This window comes from Chenopodium album, chromosome 5 (genome assembly GCF_948465745.1).
Source record: "Chenopodium album chromosome 5, dcCheAlbu1.1, whole genome shotgun sequence".
Taxonomy (NCBI): Eukaryota; Viridiplantae; Streptophyta; class Magnoliopsida; order Caryophyllales; family Amaranthaceae; genus Chenopodium; species Chenopodium album.
Genome location: NC_137838.1, coordinates 71,274,405 through 71,288,710, shown reverse-complemented (window position 1 = coordinate 71,288,710; position 14,306 = coordinate 71,274,405). Strand labels below are relative to the sequence as shown.

Sequence of the window (14,306 nt, the reverse complement as noted above, 5' to 3'; positions counted from 1 at the left end):
ACAATAAAAGGACCATCTCTAATAGTGAGACTTGAGAGACTTTTTTTTTTTTTTTTTACGAGAAAGAAATTTTTTTGCAAAGGATACCAACAAGTTGGTATCTAAACTTAAGAACTCCAAAAGAAAGTCGCTAAGTTTATATACTCAATTTTGAGTCTCATTTGACAAAAAGTGTGGGTTCTTTATCATTATTATAATATAATTTGTAATTTATTTAAGTTTTATTATTATTATTATTATTATTATTATTATTATTATTATGATTATATCTCAAAAACAAAAGTCATACTTCCTCTGTTTTCTTTTACTTGCAACACTTCCCTAAAAAGAAAATGTCACTATAAAAGGAAAGTTACTTTATGGAAAATCTATATTATTTCCTTTATTAAAAGCACATGACCCACTAAATTACACTCCTAACAACCACTCATCCCATTTTAAAGTGTATTATATCATGTGAACCTCACATTTCTTAAATACCGTGAAAAAGTGTGTGTTGCATCTAAAAGAAAACGGGGGAAGTACAACCTACAATAAATTAGTGGGAAGCCGAGATACAATCTGGCCCCCCCACTCTTCTAGCTATAACAAAGCCTACCCTAGTGCATTTTGGTGGGCCATAAATTGAAAATGACATTAATATACTTTAAAAAGTCTCACCATTGAAAAATTAGACTTCTCATGAGTTGCTAAATTGAGCAGTAGATTGGGGTATCACCCTTAGAAGTAAAAAAACAGCTCATCTTCAATTTCAATACTCAAAGTTGAGTTTTTCACCAATAAAGATAATACTCCCTCCGTTTTTAAATACATGCTCCACTTTTCTTTTCGACCGTTTTAAATACTTGCTCCATTTTCGTATTTGGAAAGTTTTTACAATATTTAATTCAATTTTTTTTTTCACCTAGTTGACCCAATATAAATCATATTTTATTAATATCATATTTTCTCACCTTCAATTCTCTCCACTAGTTTTGCTTTTTACAATTTTTTATTCTTCCAGCCACCTCATTACCTCCATATTTTATTACTTTTTCAATTTTCCTTAAAATTTCGCGTATGAAAAAAATAGAACAAATACGGAGTATTTAAAAACGAAGAGAATAATAAAATAAACTTGATAATAAAAAATCAAATTCATCAAAACAGTGGGACTATGGAAAGAGGTAATTTGAGAAGCTAAATCATCACAATTCACAATCACAAGTCCCCAACTATCTCATGCCTACCCCTAACATCGTTCAAGGCTCATGAAATCGTATCCCTTACGAAAACCACCCACCAATTTTTAAAAAATCGGTCAAATGAGTCGGCGAGTTGCCGACTAACTCAAACACTAGGCTCACGCTAACTCGGCACCAAAACCAACCATGTAATTATAAAACACAACAATACAACATTTTCTCTCTCCTTAAACTTTACTCTTATCATCATCCTTTTTCCCGAAATGTCCCTATCATTCTTAATCATCTTCCACTTGTGAGATTTTTCTTCTATTTTTTATTTTTAGATTTTTCCATTTTCATCTACTAATACTACTCTCAACTACCTTTTTCTTTTTATTTATTTATACGTTTTATAATAAAGTATTCTACCTTTTTTTTTTTCATCAATTTTAATACCACTTCTATTATTAATTATAACTACCAATATTATTATTAATATTTACCTTATTTTTCTTTCTTTCTTTCAAAATTTGAAATTATTAGTTTTCCTAGATTATCTCGATCGTCCCCAAACCCTAATTATTTTTCCCCTTTTCCAGATCTTATAAACAGGTTAATTCTCCCCTTTTTTCCTTTTTTTTTTTTAATCATTATAAGTCTCCGATCTATATGTTGGTTGATTTTTTTAAAATTTAATTTTATTTTCTGGGTATGTTTTTAATTTTAATTTGATTATATGTTGGGATTTATGTTGATTGTCTATAATTTTGATGGATGTTTTGATTTACAGTTGAATCTGGACTGTTTGTATTATTAGATGTGTTGAGATTTTTATATTTTTTTTATTTGTTTGTTGTTTGATTGGGTATTTTTTGTGGTGTTTTCAGTATTATTTAATGGATTTTTGGTTAGGTTCAAGTTTACTGGATTTATCATGGGTTCAAGCTTAATTACTGCTGATGCTTCAAATTCATCTGTATGTTGATCTGGGTTTTCAGAAACCCTTTGTAATTTTTTATTTTTATTTTTTGTAATTTATTATCCTTTTTAGAAGGTGAGGGGTTATAATTTATTTTAATTTTTTATTCCCAATAGTGAAATTATTTATCTTGTGTATTCTTCGAAGGAGGAATTTTAATTAGTTTTTTTATTTGGTTTTAAATTTTTATTCTTAAACAGTGAAATTATAATTTTTATGTATATTTGAAAGAGGAGTTTTAATTATCTTATTTTTATTCCTTATAGTGTAATTATGAATTTTGTGTATTAGCAAAAGTGGAAGTTAAAGCCTTCTACAGTCTTAATTAAGTTATTAACATACATATGCTGATATGTTGAACTTCATTTGGTTTAGAACATGTTTTGTAATTTTATTTTTGGTAAACGAGAAATCTCTATGCGTTAATTGACATTTGTATGCTGATTTGTTAAAGTTCTTAAGTTTAGAGGATGCTTAATTAACCTTTTGGGGTTATTAAGAGCTAGGAATCTTCGTGGCTTAATTTTGATTCACATAATGATATGTTGAAGATTTTAGGTTTAGTACATGCCTTGTAGCTTGTAAGCTTATTTGCTACAAATTTTGATAATATTTATGGCTCACTTAATAAGATTCTTATGCTGATATACTGAAGTTTCTTTGGTTTCGATCATTCTTTGTACACTTTTGTGGCTATTATAACTATTACTTAATATTCATATGCTGAGATGTTGAAGTTCTTTGCTTCCAAACATGCTTTGTAACCTTTATTGGCTACTGGGATTGACAAGAGCTAGGGATTTTTGTTGTTTATTAAGATTCTTATGGTGATGAGTTGTAAGTCTTTAGGTTTAAATATACTCCTTACTCTAGTCGGCAGCCAGGATTGTTAAGAGCCCGAAATTTTCATGGTTGATAAAATATATGTGCTTATATGTAGAAGTTTTGGTTTTGAACATGCTTTGTAGCATTTTGGTATATTGGGGCTGACAAGAGCTTGTAGGTTTGTTTCTAATACTCTGTATTTATCAGCCCAATCAAGCTCATGTAGCTTCTTAAGCACCAGTTTTTATATTCAGCTGCTGGTGTTTGATTGATGGTGTTAGATTCTGGCAGGTTTAAGATTGTTGGGTGTTCTGAAATCTGAATTTGATCGGTGTTGAATATTTTTTCTCAACAGGAAAAAATAAAAAGATGGATCATGATGAGACAGGATGCCAAGCACCAGAACGCCCAACTTTGTGCATCAATAATTGTGGTTTCTTTGGACATGCAGCCACAAGGAATATGTGTTCCAAATGTCACCGAGAAACAGTGCTCAAGGATGAACAGGCAAGATTTGCAGCCTCTTCCATTGAAAACATAGTGAATGGGAACAAGGGCAAAGAGGCTGTTGTTGTGCCTGCTGCTTCTGTTGATTTAAAGTCCGGAGAAGTAGAGACAAAAGTCGTAAATGTTCAAGCTGCTACCGAGTCAGTTGTTGGACAGCCTTCTGAGGAAAAGAAAGCGGGTCCAAGTAGATGTTTAACTTGCCGTAAGCGTGTTGGTTTGACTGGTTTTAGTTGCAGGTGCGGTAACCTGTTTTGTGCCGCTCACCGGTACTCCGACAAGCATGATTGTCAATTCGATTACCAGTCTGCTGCTCAAAATGCCATAGCTAAAGCTAATCCAATCATCAAGGCTGACAAGCTCGATAAGATCTAGAAGCATGTTGACAAGTCACCAGTTTCTTTCTATCGTTGTTTTTCGCTTTTAGTATTGCTGCTTTCCTTGTTAGAAACTATTATGTCTATAAATGTATGGCAGGGGGCAGTCACAGGGGTGCACTCACCTTGTTTGCCAACAGGGTTGGCCACCTCTGCACCAGTTTGTAAGTACTTATTTGCTGGTTTGTGGCACTTTGATAATTAATTTGCGAGTTTGGGTATTGTCTCTATGATCACTTTTGCATTTTTTTTGGTTTCACAAAATTTGACGTGTTGTTTGGGTTATTGTTTTTTTCTTTCTTTTTTTCAATACTTGAGATCACCATCATTGCCGATTTTGAAAGTGTTGTGGTGAAGAGAAATTTGAAGCTCCATTCAGAAGGTAGAACGTGATCAATAACTTTTGGTTCAAATAAGGTAACTGATTGTTGGGGGGTGGGGGTAGAGTTTATATCTGCAGGGGAAGTCTGACAATGCCTGTGGTAATGCTACTCTATCTCCAAGTTTGTGCTGATATATATTTTTAATATAAGTATATATTGCCACATTACCATAGTGGGATTGATCATATGTTAGCATCACCACAGTCATTGTCATGGTACTTACAAAACTGCATGGAGAATAATTACATTACTGCCACTTATTATCATCTCCTTAGTTTTTTAGTCATCTAAACAGGCCTCGAGTGTTTTCATCTATTGATATGAGTTGTTTAGCTGTCAGTACTCAGTATGGCAGCCTTGCCAGGAACTGTAATTTTAGAAAGAATAGGTTTTGTTTTTATGAATTTGCAGGTGTGTTGATATTCAGTGTACACAACCTTCAACAACGATTTCGTTCTCTTTTTTTTTTATTATTATTATTTTTTTTATTTTTTATTATGATACAAAATTCACTTTCTTCATTCTGTTATTTTTACAGTTGCAACTGTTCTTGCTATTGGGGTCTATGGGCTTAGCTCATAAATTAGTGTGGAAGGGAGTTCTGTCTTGTTGTATTCTATGTTCTTAAGAGCAGAAGTAATTGACCAATTGATTTAGGATTCCCTAAAGGCTGTTGACACCTTTGACAGATGCTAATTTGTGATGTTGTTTGTGTAGTAGGGTATCGTGTATCTCTTTTGTGTGGAGGTTTAGTTTTAGAAATACTTCAGTTATACTGAAGTCTGAGGATTTGATGGTTAAGCTCTTGTAGTTCTGTTTATCCAGGATTGTGGTTTTGCCATTTTATTAGGTGCTGAGCAGGCTGACAAATGATAAGGCTATCAGGGGTGAGGATATATATATGGATGTGAAAGGAGGAACAAGTGATGTGAATTGTTGAAATTGTAAATGCTGATTCTTTTCTGGGGTTATTCTTATTGTGGGCAGGAAAGCTGTAAGTTGAGTCGTTTGGGTGTTGGTGAAGAGGGGAAGGACTGCCCGTAGCTTTAGGAAGATGGTTATTATTTAAGAATGATATGGAGAATTTGAAGTCTAAACTGGCTTGTGATGATGTGGGAAAATAACATGCTGTTGCTTCTGGTTTCCTTAATACAGGGTATTATCAAAGTTGAGTAGTTGTGTGTTTTTCCCTTATTTTGGACTAATTCCAGTGAGGCCGTGACAGGTAGGTAGTAGGTTGATCCTGTTTATAGTGGTGGTTTATGCAATCATTTAGCATTTTGCTCTTGGTGTTTCATGTGTGTGCACATAATACATCGGAAAGGTGTTCCTTTTGGCTTGTGGTTTACTTGTCTATGATCTCTAATTCTGCAAGGTTAGAATCTTGCATTTGGCAGTCTTGTTTTCATTTTTTTTTTGGATGTTTTGGTATTTATCACAATTTTTTTTTTTTTTTTTGTTTCCTGTGACCGTTGATCACTGTTAATCACCACGAGGGTGAAACCTATATCTTCAGTCCCTTCATATGGTTTTTTTTGACTGACGATCATTGCTCATCACCCACAAGGGTGAAGCGTAGATCTTCGGTCTTAATATTTTCCCAATTTTGTTAGTTGGTTGATATTTTCTGCTCTGGCTACAGTAGTTTAGGAAAGCATAGAATGGAAACCATAGCAATGTTGTTCTTGTCTGTCATAGGTTTGTAGTGATCTATGTGGAGTCGTTGTGCAGTGATTCACAGGATGGTGAGACGAAATATCCAGTGTGCAAGTTTTGGGGTATGCTACATGTAGAAATGATTCGTGCTGTAGTATGCAGATGTGTCATGAAATTAAGAGGTCAGTGTGTTCCTTCATTTGTGTACTGCTGATCAATGACACTTCTGAGTTCTGACTGACCTAGTTGGATCAGGCATTGACTATTAATGTTTGAAAAATGCTATCTTCGTTAAATATTAGTTGCAACTTTGGGGTATTATTTGCGAGATATAAAATATTCCAAAGTCACAACTAATGGAGGTAGCACAAATTTTAAATAAGATGCATTGCCATGATAAAACTACATGTATGGTTTGGAAACAAGCTAACGCAATTACCACCTAAGTTAAGGGAAGATCCATTGAGGTTAAATATAACATGTTTTTGTTTTGACCATTGATTACAAATTATACAAGTACTTTTGCCAGATTTCCTCAAAAAGAAAAGAAAAAAGTGCTTTTGGCAGATGTATTGATGTAACTTTGAATTTCATGTAACTATGAGGTTACAAGTTCAAGCCTTTTCATTTATATTTACATGTGTTTCGAGTATAGGAGACTATACTATCTTGCCCTCTTAATATGTTTATACTTGTCTTCAATGTGATGTACTAGTGAATACACTATATATTACCTTCGTTACAGGTTATGTGCAGCGATTTGACATAAAGCTGAGAGGGGAAATGTCTAATCGTTGCACATAACCTGTAACGGAGGTTGTAAATACTAAGGCAAATTGTTGGATGTAACTATGAATCTTTTTTTTTTTTTTTTTGAGGGAAAGACTACTAAATTAAATCAAAGGAGTGAAAAAAGAGTTTGTGTTCATGATAAACAAAATATGATTATTTAAGGATAAATGTTATTTTATGCTTTAAGTATGGACAATTACAAAATAACTTAACACTAAATCTTGAACAAACGAGATTAATGAATGGAGACAAAGTTGAGGCAACAATGGACAAAATTAAACTCAATGGATGCTTCACTGGAGGACATGGTTACCCATACCCTCTGGTGTTGACCATACCCTTAATTTCACTATTTTTCTTAAGGTTTTAGTTTTAATTCGGTGGCGAAGTTGCCATCGTCGTTGGTGGAGGGTGGTGTCCAAAATGTTTGAAAATGTAAACAACGGTGGTAAGTGTGATGTTGGTGGAAGGTGGAAGAAGGAGATATCTTTGATGGAGGCCGAAGCATTTGACGGAGGACGATATATGTCGTATATATTGTCACTTGAAATCAAAATATTGATGTAAAACACTAACTTGAGCAACAACAACATAATGTACTGCCAAGTTATTTACAAAAATGATTATTAGATGAACAAGATATGTTTACTATTATAATCAATGGTTGTGGACTCTATCCTAAGTCACAAGTTCGAATCTTTCCATTGACCTATGTTTTAGAGTAAGAGATTTCCCTATACGCGTTACTTATTATCAATCTATTGTGTACTTGTCTGGATCCTATAAGAGGTGTTGGTTTAAATGAGCTACAGTATGTAAAAAAATTTTGTACACAGAAATTTGAAATCCATTGATCTATTGATGTTTGTTTTTGTATCCCTATTTAATTAGTTTGCACGGGCTCAAAAATTTAGGCATATTATTTAATTTTAGTATTCCCTCCGTTTTTAAGTACTTGCTCCATGCGCGGAGTTGTTGTTCATATTACACCACCTCCCGATTACATCAACATCAATGGTCCAAAAGCTTCTTCAGTAAGCTGCACTCGGATTGCTAGCTCAGCTTAATCATAACCGAATTATGTGAAAGATTCTTTGTAACAAACTTTATTTCTTGAAACTTTGTTTGTAATAGAGTATATAAGAAGACGTTTGAGGTTGTAAGAAACTAATCATCTAATTCTATTTTGTGAAATGAAATCTAAGCTTTTCTTTTCTCTCTAATATTCTCTTCCTTCTGCATTTTTCTGATGAACTTAATTCATGAATTTTATCAGGGTGGTTTGGTAGGGTTTTTATGTGGGATCGAGTTGGTTAGATGGGGTTCGCAGGCATGGGTTTGGGTAAGGTGGGTTCGCCAGCTAGGGGTAGGGGTGGGGCGCGGATGTGGGATGGGGAGGGAGTGGTTATTTTCGGTAGGTTGGGAATGGGCTAGGAAGGGGAGGGAGGGCCGGAGGAGTTTTAGTGTTTTTTTTAGACTATTTAAAGTGTAACATGTTGCAATTTACAAAAAAAAATCATATTGCTTTTCATCATCAGTCATTAAGACTTTATTAAGAAAACGTTTCTCAAAATTGGGATTATTCAGGAATAATCTACTTTAGTTGGGATAAATGACTAAAATTAAAGTTGGGATTATTAAACCAATTTTTCCAATTAAAAATTCCATAGAAATTACAAGTTTCAATTTAAGAACTTCTCAAAATTAAGGCAAGGATATTAGGGATTTGGAGTTTCTTGTGTCCCTTTTTCTGCTCTATCTCTAATTTCCATGAAAATGTAGACATTAGAGCATGAAGTTGACCACATTGGAGCATGAAAAACAGCTAATATCGAATTCTTCAGTAGAGGTTTCTCATTTTTCTAGACTAGAATTAGTACAGCTTAAGAATAAAATAATGCTTAACATTCCAAAATTAGATGATAAACCATGTTTCGAGAATTGAACACGTACGTTCTTGACATGTACAAATTCCTTCATACTATGCTAATGTTATGGATTAGGAATACCTTGTTAAAAGAATACTATACACAATTTTTTGAAGAATTACGCAAAGCCAGCGAAAGCTACTGTTTGAACGGCTAATAGGAAGAAGTTTCACGCCATCAATCAAGTTAATATTATTAGGGGTTAAGTGTACAAATGCACCACTAATGAAGATCAAACCTTCTTTTCTTTTTTTTTTTTTTTTTTTTTTTTTTAATTATTTTATTATTATTATTATTAACTTTTTTTTTGTTTTTTGGTCATCATAAATTAGAAAAAGTACAAACTGGATTGATTATTGATTGGTTTATATAATATCTATACTTTAGTATTTAAAAACTATAACCAAGAAACTAAGAAAGACACATGTCCCCATCCATTTTACTACACTTCTCTAACCATAGTGCCACATGTCATCTTACACTATTAATTTTTTATTACACCATTTTTTTTAATTCTTTCATTAAATTTATAATTTATCTTTCATACACATTTCATCTCTTCATCTTCATCTCTCCCCTTTAATTCAACCTTTTTCCTAATCTCTCTTTAATTTTAGCCCTTCCATCTTCTATTTAAGCCTCTTTTTCGATTAAAGTTCCAAAATTTTAATTTCTGTAATCATGTTTCCGATTACATATTATACTCTATAATGACTTACTGATATTTGCTCACTTATCTATCAATACAATTTTATATGAATAACCCGTGCATCACACGGGCCAGAAGGCTAGTTGATCTTAATATCCTTACTCATGTTTCTTGTTTAATCATGTTAAAATACATGTAAAGGGGTTTTGATTCAAGTTATAAATTCAAAATTTATTATAACAAACTAGCCTTGTGGTCCGTGCAATGCACGGTTTATTCATATAAAATTGTATTAAGAGATAAGTGAGGAAATATCAATAAGTCATAGGGTATAATATGTAATCGGAAACATGATTAAAGAAATTAAAATTTTAGAACTTTAATTGAAAAAGAGGCTTAAATAGAAGGTGGAAGGGCTAAAATAGGAAAAGGTTGAATTAAAGGGGAGAGATGAAGATGAAGAGATGAAGTGTGTATGAAAAATAAAGTACTATAAGTTTAATGAAAGAATTAAAAAAAATGGTGTAATAAAAAATTAATAGTCTAAGATGACATGTGACACTATGGTTAAAGAAGTGTAATAGAATGGATGGGACATGTGTCTTTCTTAGTTTCTTGGTTATAGTATTTAAATACTAAGTATAAATATAAATATAGATTTGCTTGATGGAGATAGTGGAGAACACGTCCTAAAATTACAAGATAATAAAAATAAAAAATATTCGTAATCAAAATAATACGAGTAAAAGACACTTGGAGAGTCTCCTCAGTCCTCACCAAAGGAGCCTCTAATGCATAATAAAACATAAAACACGACACAACGAACATACGGTGTACAACCCTTCAAAAGCAGGGATGAGTTAGAAGTTTAGTACGAGTAGAGAACTAGAGACCTTAGTTGTTGTACATAGATAGCTAATCTACACAAATTTAAAACAATCAAGGTTCATGGAATCATGATGGCTTGGCAGGCGATTTTCATCTGTAGGAAAACATTGCAAGTCTGCAACCATATGGTATTAATTTTTCAAATAACGAACTGCTGTAAAATCTATGCACTGCCTGCTTTAATCACTTAATAATTACAGACAATTTTTTTTGGTGTTTAGAAAACCACAAGAGCGGGGTGAGAATCGATTTTAGGATCTTTTGATTCAAGAAATACTCTAACCACTTAACCTATCCCTCACTCTCTTAAATATAAGAGAGTATGACTTATGAAGAACTAGAATAGGAGCAGCATTTATAAGTTTGAAGAGCGACGTGACATAAGTTGATTCAGTTGTTAGTTTACTTAGATACGTCTAGAAAGACGTGACGGAGGAAAATTGAATAGGATTATAGGAGTACTGTAATGTCTGTAAATAAATTTAAAAAAAAAAAAAAAAAAAAAAAACGGAGTACTGTATAACAAAAACACGGGAAAAAGTGAGTAAAAAGTTTAAATATTGAAGGTCAACTACTGTATAGAGAAACTTTCTCTATTTAGGCTTTTACTCTGATGAATATCTGAAAGGTAAAAGGAGCATCTATCAGTTTGCTGCTCTCACTCAGACTGTTTATATGCCTTTTCAGCTGTCAAAATTTTATTTTATTTTAATTTTTTTTTTGCATTAATCAGATTTCATATTAACTCTTTCACATGTTGTTTAAGGTTGAAATTAGAGTAAGTAAATTCCTAGAGTAATTAAGTTTATTTTGTCTGAATATTTGAACTTGCAACCCCTAATCTGTCCTTCTGAGAACTTGTTCAATTCATTTTAATTTTAGTTTAGTTCAATTCTATTCAGTTCTAATAAGTTCAGTTTCCAATTTCCTTCTACCATCAACAATTCATTTCAGCTATGTTCAGTTCAGTTATGTTGTTTTTAGTAAATTGGAACTAACCTTGGCACACACTAAAACACTAATCGGATAATTCCTGATAGAGTTATCTTGACCAATCGAGTAACCGCTTATTAAATAACCATTAGATAGTTTAAAATCATATTTTATGTCAAATTGTTGCAAACAATATAAAACGGAGAGAAGTTAAAAACAAATCAACCGATTTCCAATATAAATGGTCTGTAGAAGAAGACATATAATTTGCCTTTAATCAAGTCAAGTTCCTTTGTCATTTAGCAGTAGGTTTACTCACGGGTTTGTCTTCAATAAAGCCAATGGAATCTCTTCAATTCGTCCACATATACATACTTCACATTGTTTATACAGTGTTGTAAACAGACCCTTGAATCATTAATTATATTACAAATTTACAATAAAACTCAAAATGGGTGCACTAGTTGACGGTTACTTAGGATTCTTATGCAAAAATCAAAGAATTGAAGCAATATGCATGAAATAGAATTAGAGATGAAAAAGAGAGTAAAGTCTCTCCGGTAATGATGAAGTAAAAGAAAGGAAAAATAAAGGTGTACGACAATACACAAAGTCACCGGGTGGGCCCCGAAGGATTAAGTTGTTTGAAACAAAAATGGACAAAATCTAAACCCAATTCTAATATGGAGTCTTGTCTACAACTACTCCGTAGCTCACTCCATCTCTTTCTTGGCAAGTGAAATCACTATACTGTATACAAATACTAACAATGGGTTTTCAAGCAAATACTTATTGCCTGTTCTAATAGACTGAAATCAATTGAATTGAACATAACTGAACTGAAATGAATATTTTATAAGAGAAGGAAATTAGGAGCTAAATTGAACTGAATATAAACGTATGAGAACAGGCTCTAACACTTTGACATACTAAGGGTCTGATCTCTTCAAATTATTTTCAGTTTAGTTCAGTTCAGCTCTAATAAGTCCACTTTAGTTCTTAATTTCCTCATCTCATAAAATATTCAGTTCTGTTCCAATAAGTTCATTTCAGTTCAGTTCCAATAAGAAGTTCATTTCAGTTCAGCTCAGTTCAGTCAATCAGAACAAGCCCTAACAATTACTTCTTATACAGTTTAGAAGTTGTCGTAAAATATGCCGATTTAAGTATAATAATTACGAAGTATAAAATATGTTACTACTAAATGTAATGAATGTAAAATTTAGGGGGACGATTGTGCTAATAACTTTACATTCCTAAATACACACTACGTATAACAGTTTGATTGACACATTTTTCAATACATAAGTTTGACCATATATGATTTTTATTTGTAGTGTAAAAAGTCAAATTATTGCATTGATACAAACATACTCTATTTTACAATAACTTTTATATCAAATTTAAAAGAAAAAAAAAATGCCGTTAGAAATTAACTCTATGTATATAAATATTTTATGCAATATAAATGTCAGAGTGTTGTAGTATTAAGAAACGAAGAGAGTACAAAATTCACCCCACACCATGGTTTCTCAGATATATATATATATATATATATATATATATATATATATATATATATATATATATATAAAAGTGCCAAAAATCAACGTTTGAAGTCGAAACATTACTTCGGAGTTCATAATTACGGTGTAATAATTATACTTTCTCCCCGAATACTTGCAACATTGCTCTTTACACCTGATTTTAAGTTTTTTTTTTAACTACTTACACGTTACACGTCCTCTAAAAAAACACTACTTACAACATGTAGCATTGGATCACTTTTCTTTTTCTTCTTTTTTTTTTTACGGAATACTATTTTTCTCTCACATTTACAACTCTTCTTAAAACTTTGCATAAACTTATATTGTTGCTATTAGGAAATAAGGGTGTAATTGTGTTTGATTAATGCGGAACAAGTCAATGAAATTAAGAACGAGAAAAGCAATAAAGAAGATAAATAAAGAACACAAGGATTTACGTGGTTCGGTCAAAATAGAGCTACATCCACTGGTGGGGGATTCGAGAGCTTCTTCACTATAATGGAAAAAGAACGAGAGAATAATACAAGGAGTCCTAAATCTAATGGCTCGAAAAAGGTATAATCTAATTGATCGACTAAAGGATCCTTTTATAACACAAGGAAACCCTAATAAAACTCTAAGATTGTTCCCTAAGCATACTCAAATAGCCGTCATAGATTAGATATAATTTTAGGAAATATTCCATCAATTATCCTAGAATAACCAAACTACCGAGCTATAACTCGGCAGCTAGCTCATGCCTACCGCAAGTCCTCATAGGGCCGAGCTATAGCTCACTATAGCTCGCAGCCTCGTTGCAAATTTCCAGCTTCGTCAGATTTTTGTAAAACGGTCAGGTTGTTGGAAAGCTCTTGAACCAAGCTATCACTTTCAACTTGAATCACCTCAAAATCGCTTGTAGTTTGAGAGATATATGCGCTCAAAGTCAACCCTACTAGATTTCGAGTCACAATTTAACAATTGCAAGTATATACAAGTTAGTGGTGCTTATCCAAGTCGATCACGAGTTGAGAGGTGCTCGATTCGACTTGAAAACCTTTTACACGTGCTCAAATCATGCTCGCTAAGGTTTCGAGCTAATAAAACCTACTCGACTCGTACTCGTAAAAGTTTCGAGTCGATTTGAGTAGCTCACGATCTGCTCGTTAAAGTTTTGGCCCTTCTATAATTATACGCCTTTATTTATTTTTGTTCACTTTTATATATATATATATATATATATATATATATATATATATATATATATATTCTTTTGATGATATATATTAACACTTGTTAAGTGTCATACTTGTTTAAACATAGTAACTTTGTTTGTATATTTTATATATTAATAAAATATATTATCAAGTTGCTCACGAGCTTATCAAGTCGAGTCGAGTAGAGCTATAACTCGAGTCGAATTTTGACCATGCGTTAATCAAGTCGAGTTCGAGTTGCTCCCGAGCTGCTCTACTCAATTAGCACCCCTAATACAAGTACTTCGTAGAACAAGAGAGTAATCTCTATGTTGGCTCTTTAAACATGTCACATGTGCTAGCATTTTGTCAATATCTCAATACATTCTCCAAAGTCCTTAAAAAAATGTCAAACAAATGAACAATAGTAGACATTGGACCCATCAATACCTCTCTTGACTTTACACTCCCTCCTAAAACAAATTTCAACATATTTATCTACCT

The 14,306-nt window shown here is 32.5% G+C and overlaps 1 protein-coding gene across 3 annotated transcripts; it reads left to right on the top strand.

The window, feature by feature from the left end:
• Nucleotides 1–1,566: 1,566 nt before the first annotated feature.
• LOC145632226 (zinc finger A20 and AN1 domain-containing stress-associated protein 8-like) lies at nt 1,567–4,081 on the top strand. 3 transcript variants are annotated; one of them, XM_081684545.1, is made up of 3 exons: nt 1,567–1,778; nt 2,054–2,142; nt 3,326–4,081. In XM_081684545.1, exon 3 carries the CDS (start codon nt 3,340–3,342, stop codon nt 3,847–3,849), a length of 510 nt encoding a protein of 169 aa, XP_081540671.1. In that variant the 5' UTR covers nt 1,567–1,778; nt 2,054–2,142; nt 3,326–3,339; the 3' UTR covers nt 3,850–4,081. The 3 variants fall into 3 exon arrangements, with proteins under 3 accessions (XP_081540671.1, XP_081540670.1, XP_081540672.1); XM_081684544.1 differs by lacking the exon at nt 2,054–2,142; XM_081684546.1 differs by lacking the exons at nt 1,567–1,778; nt 2,054–2,142 and adding an exon at nt 1,800–1,875.
• The last annotated feature ends 10,225 nt before the right edge of the window (nt 4,082–14,306 follow it).